The sequence below is a fragment of the Anopheles maculipalpis genome, chromosome 2RL (genome assembly GCF_943734695.1).
Source record: "Anopheles maculipalpis chromosome 2RL, idAnoMacuDA_375_x, whole genome shotgun sequence".
Classification (NCBI taxonomy): domain Eukaryota; kingdom Metazoa; phylum Arthropoda; class Insecta; order Diptera; family Culicidae; genus Anopheles; species Anopheles maculipalpis.
The window spans coordinates 38,428,841-38,451,684 of NC_064871.1; the positions used below are offsets into that span (position 1 = coordinate 38,428,841).

General features: G+C 42.2%; 3 protein-coding genes across 3 annotated transcripts in view; 2 read left to right on the forward strand and 1 right to left on the reverse strand.

The window, feature by feature from the left end:
* The window catches only part of LOC126557843 (fizzy-related protein homolog), a 444,135-nt gene that overhangs the window by 221,154 nt on the left and 200,137 nt on the right, over window positions 1-22,844 (forward strand). The gene's annotated exons all lie outside the window — the stretch shown is intronic.
* Window positions 1-22,844, forward strand: part of LOC126557770 (transmembrane protein 104 homolog) — a 333,753-nt gene that overhangs the window by 78,016 nt on the left and 232,893 nt on the right. The gene's annotated exons all lie outside the window — the stretch shown is intronic.
* The window catches only part of LOC126556885 (nephrin-like), a 146,444-nt gene that overhangs the window by 2,916 nt on the left and 120,684 nt on the right, over window positions 1-22,844 (reverse strand). The window contains exons 9-17 of the mRNA XM_050212430.1: window positions 21,694-21,853; window positions 14,151-14,365; window positions 9,491-9,572; window positions 8,883-9,042; window positions 5,594-5,730; window positions 5,244-5,519; window positions 4,772-5,097; window positions 4,471-4,662; window positions 365-628 (exon numbers count right to left, since the gene is read on the reverse strand). Of these exons, the coding sequence (XP_050068387.1) occupies window positions 365-628; window positions 4,471-4,662; window positions 4,772-5,097; window positions 5,244-5,519; window positions 5,594-5,730; window positions 8,883-9,042; window positions 9,491-9,572; window positions 14,151-14,365; window positions 21,694-21,853 (1,812 nt within the window). The remainder of the gene's footprint in view (window positions 1-364; window positions 629-4,470; window positions 4,663-4,771; window positions 5,098-5,243; window positions 5,520-5,593; window positions 5,731-8,882; window positions 9,043-9,490; window positions 9,573-14,150; window positions 14,366-21,693; window positions 21,854-22,844) is intronic.

Below are 22,844 nucleotides of genomic sequence, written 5' to 3' on the forward strand. Positions count from 1 at the left end.
TAGGTTGCAATAGGCGTGGAACAAAAGCAATACTTAAGTCTCTTATGTGAAAATATTTGATATATTAAATGTTCAAAATTGATAAGGTTATTATGTACTTTTCTTGAAAAACCTTACAATTGAAAAGATTAGTGCAACTCCCACAACACTTTTAACTTAATGGAATCAACTAAAAGCGTTACGATGGATGCATTTCGTGTGCAGGAAACGCTTCCAACGTAAGCTATAGTTAGCAGCGTGCTATCAATTTCTCATTTTAAATCATTTATTGCATTCACTACTTTAGCAGTGCCGATAGCAACGTTAGCTTTTGAGTCTAATACACACGCTACACCCCGTTGCGTGACAAAGCGAATCAACTTACCGGTTCGTTGGAGCAGTGCTGCTGATTGCTAACCGGAAGCGAACCGCCGAAAAGGGGCGGCGGTGGATAGCGTTCGGTCAGCGACGATTGGCCGGAATCGGGTGCCCTTTGAAGTGGCGACTGCACTGACACCGAATGCTGCTGGAGCAGGTGAGCACCGCTTACCGGATGTCCGGTAGCATGGGAAATCGGTATCGATTGACGGGGTGCATTCGTGTAGACTAGGTTGCTCGTGTGTACGGCGGGATGATGAGCTAAATCGATCTGCGAACGATGAATGGAGGTAGAATAAAAATGTATGGACACATTGAATAATAAAAAAAAATCATGCGTACAAAATGGCTCAGAGAAGAGATGTGTTTCTTTGTTAGATATTTAAATAATTCAATTTGTAGCTGCATTGAAGCAAACGTAGCAAAAGTGAATGTTTTCGCCAGAAGGAAAATTTATTCGAATTTTGCACCCAAAATGGCATTGTTCTTTTTAATTTAAGAGCAGTGCCGAACACACACACACAACCCATAAATATTGTATCGCTACATTCGGTAATGCATAATCCCTTTCCCCCTCTTCCCGTGCTGCTGCACTTTGGTTGCATAATTTGCGTTCTCTGGCCCCGATAACTCCCCAGCTTCGCAGCGCGTAAATACATTTTCAAAAGATTAACTATGTCCGCAGTTTTTGCGTGGAAGAGGAGTTGGCCCGGCAAAACTGTCAGGATACGGGGTAGAACGGGATTCCTAATCCATGGTTTGCTTTTCAAATAACCTAAATTTCTGTTTCATGAAATATGCGAATGAATCAACGCACCAACGCTACCAAAACGCGTAGTAGAACATTTGGCAGCCGGATTAGATTTATCGCTCGTTCAGTTGTAAATGATTTGCAAATGAACATTTACACCCACTCCCCTGAGGGAGGAATGTGGTCTATGAAGTGTTGGGAAAGCTTAGGTGAACAAAACGCGGAACAAAGAAGGATTTAATATAGCTCGTATTTGGTTTGAAGTTTCGCGGTGGGCGGGCAAATATTGGACAGGGCAGTGTACCAATTGGGGGATTTATGAACATAATATGTTTTGAATGGTAATTACCAAATTATGGTGAACTAATGGATCATAAATGTGTAATTGAGTGTGTTTTGCATGGCAATGGTATCCCAAGAGTAGACATTTTTTTTAAATAGAGGTCGTTTCTTCTAAAAGACGGTAGGATGACAAGGAAAAAATATAATAAAGTAAGACCCTTGTCATTGCCATTGCATGATTGATGATAGATCAAGATTTCGGTAACGATTGACGTCAAGAAACTTTTAATTACTTCGTCGCTTAAAACACTTTAGAATCTTTAGCACATGATCGTACTGTGATCAGCTGCCTAGACTTGGTCTAGAATTGTTTTCCACTTTAAAAGTTGCCACATCAATAAATAAGATGATACTAATTCATCTATAAACATAAGCTTAAGGTATGTTGGGGTAAAAAAAACTTCTTTGGCAGTACTAAATATCCAAAACTAAGTATCCAATCCAAGGGAAGTCAAACAGATCACGACCTGGTCATGGTACACCTAGTTTGGTTTAATTATTTCTGTATATGAGGTAATGTAGCGATCCCGAAACTGTTCTGAAATGTTGACTGTTCTACTAAATTGACTCAAATCGATAATTAATTCAAATCACACCAACCATGGTAAAACCCACAATGAGGTTGCTTTCTCTAAAGTTTATTAAACTAATTACGAACGCAAAGGCCAACAGTATCGATCCGGTCGTACGCGATCAGTTTCGCTTCCGGTGATCGATTCGATTAGCGACACCATGGGTATCATCGTCTAAATGGACTGGCACTGAGGAGCAACTTTGCATCCCGTTGCAAATTATGATCGCAAGTGCAATTAAGGATCGTTTGTAGTTTCGTGTGTATTGGGATGAGTTTGCTTTTTTAGTAATATTTCTTCCTTTGCAAGCTAACCGATTATTTCGCATCGTTCGTACTGCCGAAACCACACCAGGGGACGGGGGGGAGGCCACACATTTACTCGTTCCAACAGTCGCTGGAGAAAGCATGATTTGCCACGGGAAGGTCTGCACAGGATTGATGATGAAATTTTAAATATTTCATTAAAAACTTTTCGCTTGCGTACCCGCACAGTTGTCCCGCTAGTTGTCAACATTCTCGGGTGGCGCAAACACGCAGTTTTCCGCAGACGGCCGGTACACAATCAACATTCACGTAGTCGGTGGCCGGAAGCAGCCGGAATGTCACCCGGTCACCTGAGCCCCAGTGGAAAATGTGAACCGAAAGCTGAATTTCTGCCAAGGGGTCAACGCGAAGTTAAAAGGTGGTGCCCGGTGGGCGCAGTCCGGTGCGAGCGAAAATTTTGGAGAAAGCTGTAGCGTTGCCCCGTTTTAACGGTACGGTATAACAAAGTACCGAAAACCGGTGGTGGTCGACACTGTCGGGACAAAATAATAATGTGCTAGGTGCATTGAATTTATGCTCGGGCCGCATCCGGTTCCACCCGCTGGCACACCAGGACCGGAACGCACAAATACCTCGAATCGCGAAAACCCAAAGCACCGAAGGTAAGCTATGCAAAGTATGAGAAACATTTTCGGGCCACGGTCCCAACGGGCGGGGCCAGCCGGGGGTTTGGGATTGCGTACGGTCTTGCGGGTCATGGTGGTTCAAGCTGATCGTCAAAGGTTCCCGAGGGAGCTTCTACTACTATGGATCCCTTTCGTTCCAAGCTCGGACATCATGGTAGGCGAGTAGAGCACGATTGGGAGAAAGCATTCGGGAAAGTGAAACAGGGCGGTGATAGAAAGTCATGATTTGAATTTGCGAGCTATTCTTCCGGCCAACAGTTTGGCCTCGCTTTACGCTGCTCGCTTCCCAGGGGAGTAGGAACACACAGACTTGCTGCTAACTGGGGACTGTCCCGTTCAATGGATTGCAAGGGAGCCGGCAAGATCGTTGTACCATGCTCAACGAACTACGGTGCTACTTCCGTGGGCACGGTCATTGTTTACTCGCTAATGAGAAATTTGTCCAATCAGATGTGAAATGATTCGATGGTCGATGGCAGAATGTGAGGCTTTCGGCCGGCCGTAATGTTGGCAGGCAAAGTTTTGTTAATGACCGTGTCTTTATGTGAAATCAGACAGCAAAAAAATCATAATTTTGAGTTTCCTTCTCAAGAAAATCCAATTCAGTACGCATGAGCCAATAATATATAAAATATGAATATAAGGACGCCATGAAAAATTTATAAAGTCTCTAAAGCATTTCGATTATTTTGTTAAGTTAATAGCATGAAATGTGATTTCAGTAAAAGTTCAACTGCAACGTTAATTAATTATAGTTTTTCACTGCTTTTAGACGCGTACAAAAATGAAAAAGTCTAGTGCTGCACATTGTAGTAAATTGTAGAACTTTGAAGCATACACGAGCAGCTAGTTGGTAGTTTGTCTCTATGGCAGGATAACACTGTACATAGAGAAAATAGTTCTAACGGCTTTCAGGCGTGTTGGTAGACGGATCATTTTAAATACAATTTAATTTACCCTCGTGTGACATGAAGTACTAGTCAATATGTGCTTCATGCCACACGTGGATGTAAAAGCTGAAAGTTTAAAATTAAAGTTATAAGAGCACCTCAGTATGCGACGGGATAGAGTAATTAACGTGCGCAGTATGTAAAGATAGTTTGACGTAGTTTATCTATTCTGATTGAACGATCTTGCCGTATTCCTGATAGTTTGACGTGATAAAATATCAAACTATTCACAAATGCTGTTCTAAAGAAAACGAAGATAAGCTATTGTTGAAACAATCATACATACTACCACGCCAAAAATGGTTTTCAATTCTGCTCATGGGATATCAAACAAGCAATTCCAATCAGCAAATCGATTGAATCGCCCAGCTTTCACTTAACTTTACTCTGAATGCTGATTGTACTAGGTTTACCGTTCCTACATCGATGGAAGCCACACTTAAACCACAGCACTTTCCTCTTTATCGTTTTCCATAACGAAGGTATACGAATGACTCGAATCTAACGGCCAAATTGGCCGTTCCCAAGGCCCTGCGGGAGACTCACCTGGGCGTAGATCGTTGGCTCGGACCGCTTGATGTCCGACTGCCGGGGTCGACCCAGTGTAGCACTGACGTACATCTGCGGTTGACCGGGGTTGAGTTTTGGCATTCCTCCCCCACTTCCTGGTCCACCACCACCACCTCCACCGCCACCACCCACGCCACTCATCGTTAGATCGGCGTAGGTCAAGTCGTGCTGAAATGCGTGTACCGTCAATAATAAAAAGCGAGATAAATAATCACACACAAAGTCGGCACCAAATCTCTGCCAGCCAGATCACGAAACGAAGCTGGACCATGCATACCTTGTGACCATCGCTTCCATATCCACCGATGATGGGCGTCGAAATGATGGTACCATGCATCGGGATGTAACTCTGCCCGTCGGACGATGCGACCGGGTACACGTTCTGTTGCATACAGTTTTGCTGCGGATGTTGCTGCTGTTGCACGTCTCTGGCCAGGGCGTAGAATGCACGCGTGTCGTACGTAGCAGCGGCCGCACTCGGTGGCAACAAGCCACCGGCCTGCTGTTCCGCCATTGCGGCCGTTGCGTAGAGCCGGGGATGGGCCGCATTGTTGAGCCACTCGAACGCTTTTTCGTCTTCTTCCAGCCGGTGCGTTAGAATCGCTGTGGAATTAGATAGACTGAAACTTATGGCGAAACAGTGGGAATTTCCCATGCGAGGGCTCATGGAAAGGTGGATAGGAGGAGGAAAGGTAGCTTCGCCGCTTTTTTTTTTCAACAAATTTTAAAGAACCTTTAAGCAAACGAACCTTGTGGAATGATGTCCGGGTTCTTTTCGATGCTGTCGATGCTACCGTTGCACTGTTCCCGCGCCAGATCCGCATCCGGGATGGACTGGCTGATGCCGGAAGCATCGTTCGTCGACATGTTGCTGCCACAGTCGCGATCCCGGCCAGCTGAGCCTCGAAGGCGCGTCACGCACACGATTATGGAAGCGATCGATATGAGGGCCGCCACCACTCCGAGCAACGTACCGATGAACGGCTTAATCTGGAGCAGTGCCGGTGAATAAACGAGCGACAAATCTGCATGGAAGGAAAGTAGAATGGTGAAACGGAACTCTCCTAATAGAAAAGAACGTGAGCACACACACACTTACCCGTTTGCTTCTCGGGATTTTTCAATGTGAATGCTTGCAAGTAGGTGGGATCACTGGAACCTTTGGAGTTTTTGGCAGTGAGTATAATGTCATATCCTACACCGGGCTCGAGTCCTTTCAGGTCGAACGAAGGTGATCTATCGAACATATGTGCAGAAGAAAGGTCAGTTGCTATGTTATCTTTTTATTGGAAATAGTTGTTTGGCTAGACTACATCTTTGGTCCATATGCTTTAAACATTTCTGTTCATGTTTATATCGCAGTGTCCTCAATTTAAATTCGTGTTTTGAACTACAAGGGATTTCTGTTTTATTTCTTATTTAATCCTTACTCTTTTTGAGGGGTGCTGAGTGGAGGAGATGATTAAATATCATCATCTTCTTTTTGCATAAATTAAAAAGAATTTTTTTTTGCATTTTTATTACTTTTCTTGGCTGGCTGTATCATAGATGTTTATTTACTTGTGTGTTTGCATAACATTCAACACATAATATCTGAAATGTTTGTATTTTTGTTAGGTCTACTCTACCACTTATCTACTTATACCTCTCTGAAACATATTTTATTTATATTAATTTTAAGTATGAAGGCTTGAATCGTATTTTCAACACGACATGTTTTTATGAACTAGATTAACAGAGCGTTTCCTCCCTGTTTTTTTTTGTCTTATCCTGGGCATGCTCGGTTGACTACTTCCAAAACAGACCTAAAAGGAAAAAAAATCCTCCGAAGGTCGGACATTCAATTGCATCAATATTTACGCTATGCTTTTAAATTCAATCGGCAAATTGATATCCGCCAACGTTTCTATTAGCCGTTCAATCAATCCTTTGTTTCAATTACAACCTCACATTTAATTGAAAAGTAAAAGCACACAAAAAATTCTTATTCCATTCGTCACAAAGTCCCGTCACCCATCAATTCAACTCTCCACCCCCCGGGACCCCCGCGGCACAAAAGCAAAAAGCATTCACCACCGGGGATGCAAAATTTCACTTAATGAAATGCGCAGCTTTAGCTGCAGCTGCCGATAATTACCGCCATTCGATGTGGACCGGCATGACCGAACGAACCGCTGCCATTGTTCCGGGTAATTGCACCGGAAACCGATTTCATGGGCCGTGTCAATTTCCACGCCAGGCACGAGCGTACAGTTGGCTAGAGCGAACGCAGCAGCACAAAACGTTTCAAGAAATAAACCAGTTGAGACTGGACGGAAGCAAAAGTTTAACAAAAAAAAAAGACAACAAACTGACTCAACGTGAGCTGACGTTTCTAGTGGAAGGTGAAGATTCACCGTGGGACAGTTTTATCGTATCGACCGCTCGGTGATTTAACTGTCCATCGTGGGGAGTTAATTTTTCTTTCACGATTTTTCTTCACGTTTTTCCCTCCGAAAATTGACCGCTCGCACTCTTTGTCTACTTTTATTGACTTCCGTTTTTGCATGCATCATTGTGTCGCTGCGACCGGTTTGCGACCCTCTTTTCTTACTACCCTAATTAGTTCGAGTGAGTGAAAACGCGTGCATCCATTAGCGTCTGCAGCGGACGCTGCTCGGCCCGCGAAAACGACCCGGAAATGGGCAAGTTCTATGTTAATTAGCTGCCCTGCATTTTCCATTTGCCTGGTGGACCTTTCCTCTTCCAACGCCAGTCGGACGTTCGCTGTTGTGTAAGAATTATTTACATCTTTCTCCATTCTAAGCTTATTTATACTCGTGCTCGTCCGTCTCCGGGCGTCGGGCGGAAGATGGAAAAGTTAAGCAACATGATCGCGAAACCAGTAGATATTGCGTTTTCTTTAAAATGTTTTGCACACGGAAGGAAAAGCGGTGGACCGTTTTCACTTCACATTTTCATCATCGTAGCAAATGTTGAACTTTTTAATTAACTCCTTACGCGAACCGTTCGGAACCCAAGGGTATTTAAGTGCGGGATGGTTAAGTTTTAAAATTCTTCCGAATTTGAAATGAAAAATTCACGCCCCAGTTGTTGGGCAGCGCCAAACCGTGCGTTGGCTTTTCTGTGTGACCCAGCGGGCAATGTACTCGAAGTTCAGACATTCCGGACACTTCCCGGATGGAAAACGATTAAAACATTCGGCATTCAATTTGGTCGAGTGTTGTTTAATGTTTGCCAGGTATGGTGGGCGTGTGAGAAGGATGGCTTGGGTGGAAATGCACTTTAGGCTGTTTGCGAACGTCCAAGGGCGTGTGGAGCGTTGATAACAGCAAATGAAACAAAAAGCATTTCAAATATCAATTGAAAGTAGATAACAATAGCCATTGATACTGACATGCTGACGAAGAAATGGCCCGAAGTTTTGGCATGATTCTTTATGTTTATGTCGTATGAAAACAATTAACCATAACGTTCAATCTTCAATCAAACATAAAAAGGACATAATGCACCTTACGATCATTTGAATTTCAAAATGCAGCTGGTCTATTACTGTATTATAAACAATAAATATACCTTTGACCAAAAAAACAATTAAATTCAATCAAGATTCGTTTCTAGCTGTTGAACCACAATGTAAGTTAATTTTTTTGAAACAATTTCGCCAAACCAAAGCCCATTTTGATGTATTTAATTTTGTTGAACAACCTGGTCTATTTCTGTACCAGTAACGGTGCTTTTAAATACTACACAACCCTCTTAATAAGCTACAAAACTCTGCCGTGGAATCGCTCGAATCCGTTTCTACTCAGCACAAAGTAATGCTAATCTCAAATCAATGCTAATAAATTTTAATTGCCTCATTGTAGCTGGCAAACCTTCCAGCAGAGCCTACATTTCTGGATTGTGTTTCGTTGATTTTCCGCATTCTCGCGTGCACCACTTTTCCAGTGGCATCAATTAATTTTAATTGGTTCACTCTGCAACCCCACAAATCACAATAGTCCGTGCCACCGGTACCAGGCACGACGCTCTAGCCGTGATTTCTCTGGCACAAAGCTTCTCAAATGCCATCGAAAATATCGAGCAATCGAGGCCAGCAGCAGCAGCAGCAGCAGCTGTGGTTAGGCGTCTTTCATCATTTGGAGCCTAATGATGACCCGGCACCCGGTTGCCGTGAAGAAGCCAGCCAGCAGTGGGTAGCAATTGAATGCAAAACTGCCGCAAAGTGTGCCATTTAAATAGCGATATGATGCCCTGCCAGCAGTAGTAAGCTTGCCCAGCTCGGGCGGTATGTTTTGATGTCTGTTGAAACGTGCCCTTATTGTTACTTTAAATACTCCCGTAAGCTCCACCCCGAAACCCCCTATTTCGCTCGCATTACTCACGTTGATTTAATCGAAGTCATTTGCTGCCGGCTTCCGATCACGTACAGCTCGATCTGGAAGACTTGCGGCAGCCCACCGTCGTACCCCTCCAGACACTCAATCTGCAGCATGTCAAACGTCTGATTCAGGATCGTACAGTTCGAGAGCGGATCCGGTTTTCCTGTCGGGTTTTTGGAAGGTGGAAATGAGTGGTAAAGCAAATTGAAATTAATAATGGTGTACGCGTGCAGCAATGCTAACGAGAGAAAGAGCAAGGGAGCAAAATATTTTTTTTAAAAAAGCGAAAAAAACGAGGCAAATTGGGATCGGGTAAGTGGCTTTTATTGTGAACTCTTAGCACTACGTCAACAATCTGTTTTCGAATGTTTGCTCGGAACAGAGAAGCTGTGCTGCAACGTTTTCAATCTGCTGAGTTATGTATGTTGATTTTGATTTTTGAAAATTTATTTTAATTAATTAATATCAACCATGAACAACAAAAATGTTAATAAATAAGTTCATTGCATAAGTCACAAAATAAACAAAACGCTTCAAAGCCAAATGCAGTCCAAAACTGAACTCATTCGTCCCATTGTTTAGGTTATCAAGCCTTACACGTCGGAACTTACCTGCTGGTATGAGATTGAACAAACAAGGCTCTGTTTGGGCGCCTATTTCGTTCCGGCCCCAGCACAGCAGCGTTCCGTAGTCCTGTGAATATGGAAATAAGAGAAGAAAAAAGAAACATGTTCACATTCCAGTTAAAACGGACTGACGAGTCACTGACGAATACATCCGTTCTATTCGAGCCCGCATCGATTTTGAGCAAATTTTCTATCTGAACATGGAATGAGGACTGACTAGACCGAATGAGGCAAAATAATATGACCACCCCTGCTGTAGCCTTATCTTTGGAAGGATCAAAAGTTTTTGCTCCTTTCACCGTGTGCTTCCTACTGCTGCTTATGCTTCTCTCGAAACAGCAGCATCAACCCGAAATCGAATATCAAACACTGGGTGAGCGCTGGGTAAAAATGATGAACGAAATAATGGGCAGACGGTGAAAATTGGAACCATCCCGTGCAGGCAGTGTTTCCTCGGAACTGAATCATGGTGCGGCATGGAAATTGGAGATCAACGAAAGATGATGAAAAATGAAGGGCTTTGACGTGATTGACAGAAGGCAGTGCTGGGCCAGCCGATTGATGCGGTACGGGATTGCAGCGGTACCCTTCGATAGGAAAGTATATGTTAGCAGTGCTCCGCTATGATGGAACGGCCGAGGGTTGCGACGAAAATAGGACAAAGCATCATTTGCAGTTTTGCTTTGGAGCTGATGAAGACGTATGACCGAAATTGTCATTCGGCGGGCTGATAAATTATCTTCCGGCGTTTCGGTTGTGGGGTGTGATGCGAAGGTGGAGGTATTGAGCGAATGGATAGGATCAGCCAAAGGGAAGAGTGTGGAGAGTTTTGGCCACAGGCGGAATTTGTTTTATTGACTGTTGTGATTGAAAGTTTGGGTTTAGCGTTGTGATGAAAAATGGATTCGATAGCGCTGCGCTGATATTTGATTGAAATCAACCCAGCTCAAGGGTTGGCACACTGCTGAGTACGGTTAGTTCGATGTGATAAAAAAGGGTAGAGTCATGTTTTCCAGAGAAACTCACCAAAAAAAAGAATGAATGTTCGATGGAAAAATAATTTAGAAGATAGTTGAAATTACTAAACGAAAACTGTTTCTCTTGGAAGATAGCTTGGTAGATGAAAGAGAAAACATGTAATTATGATGAATTCTGATCTTCCTGTTCGTTTAGTGACCTGTCAGATCATGCTGACCATTTCATGGTTAACCAAACTTGTTTTATTGTATTGTCAAGCAACCAAATATTAAATTAGATTAAATGTTGAAGATAACAAACTAGCCTCCATTGCAAAACCCGCTTCAACAATATGTTGATACTGAATGTTGAAAGCAAATACTCTGTAATTTCATTATATTTGACAAGCTCCTTCGTGAGCGGCGTATAGCATGTACACCCCAATGTATTCGCCCCCCTATTGTTTTCGGCATACCAACATGAACTAGCAGCCAGTCATGAGTAAGCAGCCAGTCAAATCCCACAATTTTCATTCTTCAAAGCATTGATGAAGATGTCAAGGAGTTATCTTTTCGAGCGAAATTCTATCCCTTAACAATATATTGGGTTTGCAGAAAGGATTTGAGCATGTTTGGTCTCAAAATTCGTACAAGAAGGAGCTATTCCAACAACCGTATGCTAGGGGAAAAAATTCAAATCAACCAATCCCAATTTTGACAGGAGTTGTAAAGCCAGGTGTTTGTTTTATTTTTGGTGTTTGCTGTTAAATTACAATATTATTTCACAATAATCAATTTTATGACTCTTTATCCAATGTCTCATCGTTTCCAGTATCATATGTTCTTGTTGCAGTTAAATATTTACAACTTCCCATCGTGTAAAGACCAATGCCGCTACTTCTTCCACCACTGAACCAATCACTTTCGAAATATTTGCGATAAAAAGTTGATGGGAGGGTTAAAAAATTCGAACTTAACTGAACTTAAGTGTTACGTAATTTGTGGACAGCTCCTGATAGTTTTCTATTACAGCTTATTAGCAAATCGTTTTATGCTTTGGATTTTTTATGCATATTTGTTGCACTCTAGGCTTAAAGTTTGTTTGTTGCATAATTTTATTACGCTCTGTAGATGTTTTGTACCTTTTTTTCTTGTTTGTAATGTAATGTAATGTAATTGTAATTTGTAATTACATGAAAAAAATGCAAAAATATTTTTATGTTTTGAGTATTAGATTTATGAGAAATGTTTATGTTGAAATCGGCAACTCAGGAAGCAAATTAAATAATCAAGCATTCACAAAGCTGTATTTACTAAAAACACCAGCAGGAAAGCAGCACTTAGTATTTAAAATAGATAAAAAGGGAAATTAAAACTAAAGCCCCAAAAACAGTATGAAACCCCTACAACACAGAGCAAAGTTATACTGCCCGATAACCAACGCTTCCCAAATCATCGAGCAACGAAATAGAAACGAAAGTTAATGAATAAATTATGATCATTCAACGAGCAGCTGACAAGCCACTGGTGCCGCTCGTCCACCCGAATTTTGGATATAATTTGCGCGCTCTTCATTGTCCGCGAAGTGTGGCTAAAATGAAGGGACGATATTTTTTTGGATTTAAAATTTATCAAATATCTGTATATTCTTTACAAAGCAAAAAATAAAACAATGAGAAAGAAAATCGTTCGCCACATTTCCTTCCCGAACCATGAACGCGGGAGCAAAAGAAGGAAAAAAAAGCTTTTTGCTGGCGTATACGCAGTCCTCTGTAGTGGGAAAGGATGAAATAAAAACGCGAATGAATATCAACAAGAAAAGACAGTTTCCAGATAGCGTAATCAGTGTGATAACGGATGAAGAATGTTTTGGGGCGCCTTTTGAGAAACGAGGGAGAAAATGTTTGGGAATGGCCCGTTGGGTAGAAACAGGAGCAAAGAAATGAGGTGCCCCAGGAACCACTGTTTGTGAACACCCTCATAATTACAAAGGACTTCATTTTTCGGGTGCCGATGGTGCGGATTTTTCCTTCCCCGGGCAAAGCGTGTACCCAAATCGCGCGTCCCAAGCTTTTGGGTGGAGCCGAAACGCACAAAGATAAAGAATTTAAACCTCCGCTTGGAGAAATAGCTCAACCAGTGTGGTGTAAATCTTGTGCCCGTTACCGGGACCGTGCTTATTTAGTTTGGAAAGGGCGACAGTCTGGATGCGTTCGTGACGGACGGCGCAAACAGTTTTTTTTTTTGGTTTCGTTCCTGGAAGGATCTCTATCAAGCAAGCCGGACTGATGGGCGATGAAACCGTAAAGCCGCCGTCAATCTTCCATTCCAGTGGTAATCGTTTTCAATCCCCTTTTTGACAGAGTTACACCGAAGACTATTCGTACGGTATTATGGTGAAGGAGATCTAATCCTGCTAGAGCAAATAAGAAAAAGAAAAAAACAAACAAAAAACTGAATTCAAAACAAAACGGCTTAAACATTCCGCAGGATTTCGGTTATCAGCAATAGCCGTACAATCGGGAACCCGAACCTTCCCGTGGTTGGTAAAAAAAAAGAGAAAAACCTGACCACCCTGAAGGCGTGAATGCTTTCCAACGATACTTGAGAGACACGGTTTTGGCAAAGCAGTGACAGGCGGGGAAGGGATACGAAGGGATTTTCTTACACAAGCGGACACAGCGTACCCACGTCGAAAGAGGACGAAAGTTTCACGAAGGGTTACCCGAGGTGTAAACAAGAAATTATGATAATTGAAAACATAATAGGTGTTGGTGTTGTTTTCTCGATGGTAGTGGTAGTAGCATGGTTTGATGATTATTTTCCGCCCTGTGCTCAAAAAAGCCATGCGGGTTTGCCCAGTGCTGAAAGGGGAAAATAGCAGTTTTCTTCCCCACGGAAATGGGTTTCCTGGGTGCGTGTAATGCTTTGCTTTTCGCTTGTGCTACAGCAGCGGCTGGTTCGGTTAACACGCTGTACGAGATCTAACGAAATGGCAGCTCTAGTAGGCTTGCTGGGTGGAACCAACCCGTCATGGATTGTTTTATCCATCCCTTAAGAGCACGACCCTACACAGTTCTGGCGTGAAGTAGAATGTCATGTTTTACAGGGTTCGTTTTTTTCCCTGTTACGTCTTGTGTCTCAGTGTAAGCGTCTTAAAGAGGGTACGATGAAAATAAAAATGAGTCTATGCTTTTGAATGCGGTGAATGGGAAGTGTGAAGTACGGGCTAACTGTTTTAAACAAAGGTAAGTGTAAAGAGTGTGTTTTGTTGATTCCGCTAGAACTGGCAAACATTAAGTACTTGCCGTAAAGAAGTTTGTGATGCCTAATGTAGTGCTCTTCATCGTGCCAGAGCACGAGCGATCTGTGAGTGTTACGTTTGCAGGCTTGTCGAAGTTGAATATTCTTAATGGAATCATTTATAAACATGGAAACATTTTTCCAACCGATCAGCCATCTCTAGCAGTGCTTTCTAGAGGTTATTTATTCACATGCTGGGGAGAATATTTTTCTGATAAACACCGAGCAGACCAGTTGCGTCGCGAGAGGCATTAGAGAGTGCTCTTGGACAATAATTTAAGTTTTATAATCAGCGAACAGGGACTAAAATAAACATTTTAAACGTTATTGTTTATTCAACAATGACTGATGAAGCAGAAAATGAAAAAGTTTATTTGTTTCCTTACCTTCTCCGTCACTGGTTTGAAATGAGCCACACTTTTGGTCCGATCGCTCAGCACTTCGGACGCAGGAATATCCAACGTCTCCGATACGGATGTGTTGTACTTCCAGGTGAAGGTAACGTTGCTCGGATTTGCCTCCAGCTCGCACACAATTTTGGCCAGCTCGTTCCGGCCCACATTGTACGTCGTCACCAGCCCCGGTCGACAAACGGGCGCAACTGTAATGTATGCAGAAAATGAAAATGAAAACATGGTCAACACATCAGCAAAACAAACAGAGGCACCACAATCCGCAGTAAATTCTCAGTGCATAAATTGCGCATTCAAAAGAAGGGTGGCGCCTTAGAGTAGAAGCACAAAATTAGAATTATTATCGGATGTGATCGGCCCAACCGGACCAGCATGAGGGTGGAGAGTGGAAGAGAAAGAAAAGACCGAAAAAAAAAACACTTGCCTTACTCTCACGGGGATGAATCGAATGGTAAAGTGAAACGTTTGCACCATTTGCGTGATTGGGTATTTAGATTCCGCTGGTCGAGTGGCGGAAGGGCCACTTTGAATTGAAAATACGGCAAACGCTAGTGAAGATTTTCCGGATATCACCGATTTTCTTATTCCCCGTTACCGTAACCCGGTGGGTTGGGAGTGTATAGCAAGTGGAAGGAACGTCGCTATCGCTTCAATCGAATCGAAAGAATGTGAAGGTACGAAAAGTAAACGGTTTCCGTGCCTCCCCTATTTCCCTTGCAGCGGTAGTGATAGTAGCAGGAATCACCTGAACGTGCAAGCCGCCCGAAAAGACCTCGATAACTAGCAAGTGGTTAGGAAGCTTATCGCAAACCATCCAATGCCTTGTCGGGGTGCTGCACTTTTTTTTGCTTTCTTCTGCCCACTATGCTCGATGCTCACTAATGGACGGCGCGTGAGACCGGAGTAGAGATTAAATTTAGAAACTGTACGAACCGAACCGTAGAAGAAGGGCAGGAAGCTTAGGCATCGATATTATTCAATTACTCCGATGTTTCGAGATGGGAAACTGATGCGGTAGAAACGGGCATTTTTCCCCCTTGGCGAGTTTTTGGAGGAGAATTCCGAAGTGAGGTTAGTGTGAAGCTAAACGTGTACCGGCAGTACACGGACAACATAACACATACACATGAACCTGTAGAAAATGGAACGGAAATGGTGGGCCGTTTTGGTGGGATTTTCAATTACTGACCAAATTCGTGCTGGCACGTCGTCGATAACCCGGATAAGAGATGGAGATTTTATCCACCAAATGGCCATCCAAGCGTTACCCTCATCTGGTGCTTTCACCCTCAACCCCCCCCCCCCCCCACCCCCCGCGAACCCCACCCATCGATAGGGCGTTTTAATTGAAAAGTAATACTCTACGCTCGTTACTGAGTTGCTAACATTTTCCACCAGTAAGCGAGATTGTTTGCTTTTCAGTTCAATTAGGCACTAGCAGCGGGGTAAAGTATCAGCACAACGGATTAAACCAGGGAGAAAGAAAAAAAAAATGCTCCAAAGTATCCTCAAACACAGCAACAACAAAAACTGGCAATTCCCCTTGTACGGAACATTAAAAGGATGACGCAGGAAACTCTCTCTACGTTCGCGTCCACTCCAGCGACTTTTCTAATCGAAAATGATTTGGGTTTAATGTAGAAATGATGTCGATCTTAATGATCCAATTAGACGGTTTCCGCCAGTTTGCCAGGCGTCACGTGGGACTCGTTGGTTGCTCACTATTCGAGCTTTATCGACTTATAATGAGTATTAGCGGAAAATTTAATAAAGTTTAGGTTGAGATTATCGGAATTTATTTTAGCTGCAAAGGGGTGAGGCAATCAAAATAACTCGTTCAAAGTATCGACCAATAAGGGAATGCTTTAATTTTCCTTCTTGGAATTTTAAATGATCGCATTGTTTTGATTTAAATAGTTTGGAGAATTCAAGAAATGGAAAGTGTTTTCAATAGTTTGTTAAAAATCAATCTTAAAGTTTTAAATTCTGATCTGAAAGTAATGTGGCGCTGTAAAAAATTAAAGGCATTCGGTGCTTTCGTTGGCGAGAGCTGTTAAAATTTTCACAGGATAACAGTTGTAACAGCTTCGTGTAATTTTGGATCGTCTTGTGTGCCGAAAATATTTACAAAGATGTGGTTAGCAAGGCTCCAAATTTTAAGAGCGAGTAGGAATGCGTGAGATGGACTGTGTTCTGTGTGATGCAGCAAAATCAGCTGTGCTTTTCACAAAATTACAACGATGTAGCACGAAAGCAGGAAACGATGCAACGGTAACAGTGTGACGATTGAAATTCGCGATTAAACCCAAAAGCTCGAATGCATCCTGGTCACGACACATTGATCGTTTAGTGTGTCGAAAATATTTACCAACATGTTTTTTTGTGCTTTTCTAAAATGTAAGAGGGATTTTCTATTCGTGGCGTTATTTACTGCCTTTTGTGAGTGGCCTTATCGTGAGGGACCTTCTCTCACTACTCATACTCTCGCTTCACACTAAATTCTCAAATTCTTTTATGCTATGAATAATTTTATGCTGCTAATAACCGATTATTTATTTAGCTATTTTCGTCAATATGAGACCGGTCGGCGAAGCGACTACAGAGCCGATCTTCACACAGCAGGACCAGGAATCAAATCACATCCAGATCGTCCCTCCTTAGTACTGACTCACTATCCAAGTACTACGTGGCATCAGCAAGTCTAGCAATTCATTAGATGGCCGGCGTAACTTAGAAGATTGGATGTCAAGAGGAAGATCAGTCACCAACAGAACATTGCCTTGATGAGCTTCTTGTTTTCGTTAGATTCAGAATTTGAACAAAATTTAACAAAACAAAGATTGTTGCTTGTTGCTAACATTATCTTTCAAAATTGTTTAACTCATGGTTCTTATTTTATATTTTTCTAGAAACAATGTTGATTTGAAAATTTTGAATCATCTAGTTTTTTTTCAACATTTGATAAATATCGCTCATCATAAATGCATCGCAATCATTCTCCTTCGCTCGTTATCCATCCCTCTTATTTCTTTGCTAATGTATCAACACCGTCTTCTGTTGCATGGAAAATGTTTTCTACTCTTTTGCCTATCCATTTCTTACTCCTATAGAGCTCACTGTCTCTCCAGCCCTATCGTCTAGCTCATCCGCTGGGATGAGAAGAACAAAGGTAGTGGAAATCCAATCCATATCTGTTAGTTTAATGTAGCGGGGTTGATTTTTTCGGGCTCTTCCCGAGCGAACATCATAAAAACAGCAGCACCAAGTGGCACTCGGTGCAGAGTTTCCTACGCTTGCGTGCCCCCTGCTCAGTCGGCAGCATTGCTCCCGTGTTAATTCAATCAAATTCCGGAAGCTAGAATGGTGCAAACTGTGTGCCCCGATATGGGCGCGTTTCCTGGTGCGTCCTCTAAGCAAACGTTCGGTATGGTTTTGTGCGTTGAAAGACGATACACGGCCGCAAGTGGTTGCGATGGGTCGACGGGAGGGGGAAGGAAAGGCTTCCCGGAGGATATTGCGCTGACTTCCTGCTGGAGCAGTTATTTTTTTCTAGCCCTTCTTTGCTCCGTGCCGGAACAAATAGAATCAGCTTCGAAATCGATCCATTGTCGCTGTGGCATTACTGTGCCCGGTGCTGCTGCCGTTGGGCGATAAAATTGATTGTTTTCCTTCGCATCCCTAGTAATCATTATTTTCATCGTGGTACCGTACTGTTCGGGTTGTTGCCACTCCCTGTGCAACGATGGTCGTGCGTCGAGCGTGTCGTCACGTTGCACAGTTCGTCAAACAGGAGATGGGGTGGAAAAAAGGAGCGAACGTGTGCTAAATTTTTCACGCCCCAAACAAGGATCGTGGATGGTGAAGCATTTGTGGGATACGTGTGGCACAAAGGAATTTCTCCTGCCTGTCCTTGATAAGGCAAGATGGTCCCTTTTCTTTGGGGTTCGTTGTGGGTTAGTATGATAGGACAATAGTGAGGTTTAGACTATCAAAAGTAACAGTAGCGTTGTGGTCTTTGGGCGTTACTACTTGATGGATCGAAGCGTGGGTGAAACATATGGTGCAAAAAATTTTCCCTTCTTTTTTACTCTCAAAGATGAGGTGCGACAGATTTTAAGAAATGTTTGTGTTGGCTATTTAGTTAAAACAAAACAAAAATTAAATAACAAATAGGCTGATATAAGAACGAAAGCATGTACCAGCAAGACGACAGCAATACAGAGAAACAAAATCGATGAGGATACCATTGCAGGAAAAAATCCAGAAATGGAAACGTCTCATTCTCTTGACGCATTATTTTATGATTTTTATTTTCCACTTGAAAGCACAAATTTCAAATTGAAGGGAGATGGAAAAATGTTTTCAGGTGATATTGCGAATAAATTTGTAAATGTTATGACCGCTCGATAAGCGTGTAGTGTGATGGTAGTGAATGGGAATAATCGAGTGAAAGGAAAATGATATTTTAGAGTCAATGAAATTCTCTTGAAAACATAAAAAATAAAAAAAAAACAATACGGCACTGGACCGTAATAATCAAATGTAAGTAAATAAAACATATTCAAAGAATTTGCCAAAATATAGCAATCACACATTATACCGCGAGGTAAAAAACGCTTATTGTTTGATTGTTTAATCAAGTTTATTCTCTTTTGTAAATATGTTAAAAAAAATCTAAAATCCTTTTTCAGATCACAAAAACATCGTTGAATGTTCTTCCTAGCGGTAGCCTTAAATCGTTAATTTACCTCCAGATGTCTTAATTTCTGTGTGACGTTCTTCAACGCAGCTTTCTGCACCTTCATCACACGCAAACATTACCACACCGTCAGAAGCTGTTCGTGAGAACGAAAGAATAAATTCTTTTTCATGCCACGTACTTGTAAACGGCAAATAGCACACCCCATACAACGCAAATGATGCGGGCAGGCTTGATGCTTGCCTCAAATTTCCACCGAACTGGTGACACGGTGCGTAGTAACAGTAATAAGAGGTAAAAAAAAGGCCACAAGAAACGAAAAAGAAAGACGACACCTTGTTCCAGCGGGTCTACGGGCAAAACTGGCTACGGAAGCCAGCACCAGAATGCCGGGCACGGGTTTTTGTGGCTTCGTTATGCAGGAAATGACTTTTTTGCCCTCCGGATCGACGACAAAACCATCGCAAAAGCTGCTGCTTGCAAACATAAATCCATCTCAAGAGTCGCACGGTCCAACACCACCGACCCGGCTCCCGAGTACGAAACCGAACGGTGAACGGAAGCGAGATGCTATCAAAATTAAAATTCCACGTTAAACTCACACCAGGCCGGAAGACGCATCCCGTCGGTTTTCACCAGTGGGGAGTCCTTCCTGGCCTTCCTTCCACTACGCTTACAACGTGGCCGTGGTCGACCGAAAGTCGATGGTCGTTTTGATGTGATGTCGCCGTTCCGTCCGGAAAGGGGCGCCAACGCCTTTTCTCCTTGCGAAACGTGGCCAGGTGGATGTGACGGTGGTGTCGTCCCAAAGATGTAGAAGTAGTAGTCAGGAAACAGCCAGAGGAACGGTCAGAGGAAAGCGAGATAGATTGTGTCAGAGCAAAAGGGCCGTAAGCATCAAATAGACGATCCTTTTTAACACCACAAATCTAATTAAGAAACTCACTGAAGCTTTCAACGCACTTTTTTGTACAATCCCTTGGTTTTTTTTTCTCTTCTCCGATGGTTAGGATGGGAAAGAAATTTTATCCTTCACCAGCACCGTGCGAATGATGTGTGGAAAAAGGGAACATTGTATCTTGAGCGAAGTGTCACAGTGTTTCAGCAGCAAAAAGGACAACGTCTTGAAAGAAGTACGGCAGAAAGGACATTAGCTCGGAAACAAAACGATCCAAAGCGAACAGTTGTCGTGCGAATGGTTCGGAGGATGAAACATCGTGAAATGTAATAAACAAAGAACCCCTTCAGCATTTCAATGAAAGATCAGCTTCTAGCAAAAGGCGAACATCATTTCTGTAATCTACTCAAACAATACGAAAGAAGCACACTGTTTGTCGAATGCGTTTGTTTGTTGGTTGAAATGATACTTTATGTTTTATTTTTAGTAAATGGTATTTTATAAGAAATTGGAAAATAAATCTTGATAGCTGAAATTCTGTTCAGACTTTTCGACAAGTTTCTCTATGTTGTTTTTTATTCAAAAAAGGGAGACTCGTCGTTTGAATATTTCCGTATTTACCTGGCTGCAATAACGATCACACATCAACAATCCTGTCCCTTAACCAAGCAAAACTATCATTCGTGTCAACGTGATCGTTTCACTCGCATTATCCAATGTTTTCCTCACAGTAACAAACGTTAAGGCCGTCTAGCTTTTGTTAAACCATTTAAAAAATTCCTGTTTTCGTACATTGTTTTTTAAAGCTCTATTAAACCTACGGATATAAGTACTTGAACTTTTAATTACTGTGTTCTCATTAGCTAGAAAAAAATGGAGACGCCTGGTACTTCTCGAAAATGGCACGAGACAAATATCAACTGTCAGTATTTGTTGTCAATCCAGTTTATCGAGGCCACCGAAAAAGCTGTATATGTTAATGCCAGGATGTATTGCATAATGACTGGTAGTACTGCAAGGTCGGTCTCAATTCATGATCCAGGTTCTGGTCTCCTTGAAATTTAATGTTGGTTCATATGTGTAAAGCAGGAACATTTTCAAATAATCTTCATAATGCAGGACCGGAGCTTAAAACCCATCCGGAGCGTTCCCTCGCAGTGAGAACTGCCTATCTAACTTCGTGGTTACTTCTAGTCAAGTAAGCCATTCGAGCCAAGTAAGCCAGGCGTGTCTTGGAAAGCCGATATACCAAGAAGAGAGAGAGAAAACTGTTTATGAATTAATCGCTGGCAACATTTTCAATCTATCATAATTGCAATATGAGGCAATTTGGCCATGTGCCGTCATTTTTATTAATCAAATAAAAAATAAAGTAAATACAATACGAACATATCTGTTACGAACAGTTGGACGTTGGACAGTTAAATATTATCGTAGGTCTTTAAATGCATAAACAAATTACGTTTTTAAACAGCTTTCATCAAACAATGGTGGGTTAAAAGCTCATCATCATTGAGCGTTTAAGTCATTTACTTTTGTTATTAATTTGTGTTAGACTTTGCAAAACATAAAATATATTTTTTTAATGTAGGCTTTGTTACACAAAGGATGTAAATGATGACACTAAATTCTTTATCTCATTTTCACTGTTCTGTGCTCTGCAATTTAAAGATGACATTTTTTTATTTTGAATAATTTGTTTGTAGCTACAATAATACATTTGTAAATAAATATTACTGAAACCGCAAGTATGTGTGGCAAACGAACGAATCTTTCTTCCCGGCCCCATCGAAATGTTACGACCCTGCAGTATTTTTCATCACTGCGGCACCACAGAAACGACATACGCATAATCAGCATAATCAGCAGGGCAGCGGTAGCTGGCCAGCCCCAAAAAGGCATACCATCATCATACTTACACTTTATGTCCAGATGGACAGGGTTGCTCTCACCATCCCCCTCGCGGTTGCTGCCAACACACGTATATAGTCCGGCCCGACTGCGGCTCACATTCTGCAGCACCAGGCTCTGATTCGATACGGTAACTCCTTCGGAAGGATTATTGACCAGCTCCTTGCCCTGTGGGAAACGTCACAAAGAGAACCAGATGAGTGAAAGAAAGCGAGAAAAAAAACTCCACACAATGCAATGAAAATAAATGTTTGGTGAAATGGTTCCATAGCTTTAACTGTACTGACAAACGCAACATCGTAAGAAAAAGCACAAGCGTAAAATCGATTTGTATAAGAGCAAGGGACCATTCTTCTTCCGCGCATTTTTTGGCGCAACGTTTCGAAACATGAAGGTTCTAAAAGGATGAACAAATGACCGACATGGCGCTTGCTAAAAATGAAACACCAACCGAAACGGTCGGCAAAAAAAAGAAAACAATTGTCTCTTTCCGGTCACGGGGCGATTCCGTCCGGAGGTTAAAGACTGGAAAAAATGAAGTGTTTCAAACGAACGTTTGCAGAAGAAAGCCGTAACACAAATTTTGCCGGAGATCCCGGAGATGGAAACACTCACAAACAAACGCGCACACAGTCGAAGAAGCAGTTCAGATAGCGAAATAATTATGACGACCTTTCCCGAGAAGCCGTTTAATTTGGTACGCACTTAATCTACATCTTGGGATGCTTTATTCCGCCCGATCGCTATTCGTTCGTTTTGCACAGTCGTCCGTTTCTTTTTCTTTTACTTTCGCTGAGTTTTATCGGACATCCGACTCGAGTTGAATCGAGCAAGCGTGAAGGTTTGGCCAAGATCTAAGCTACGGATAAATTAATTCCCGCAAACTCCATTGCGGGATTGCTCATCCAGAAGTGGGAAGCTGGTTCTCGCTGTCCAAATAGAATGTTTAAGCATGGTGAGTTCTAGACGCTTGTCAGCCTTGTCAACTGACGGTTTTGTTTGACTGTACAACGAAGAACACCAAGATAACTCTCTTTCTCTAAATTAATAACAACCAGTGTGGCAATAAAGGAAGATAATTAGTGTTACGCATCACTTTGGCCTACGGAGGTTTTCCCTTTTATATCACACAGTTTTCTCCACAATTCTTCCTTTCTAT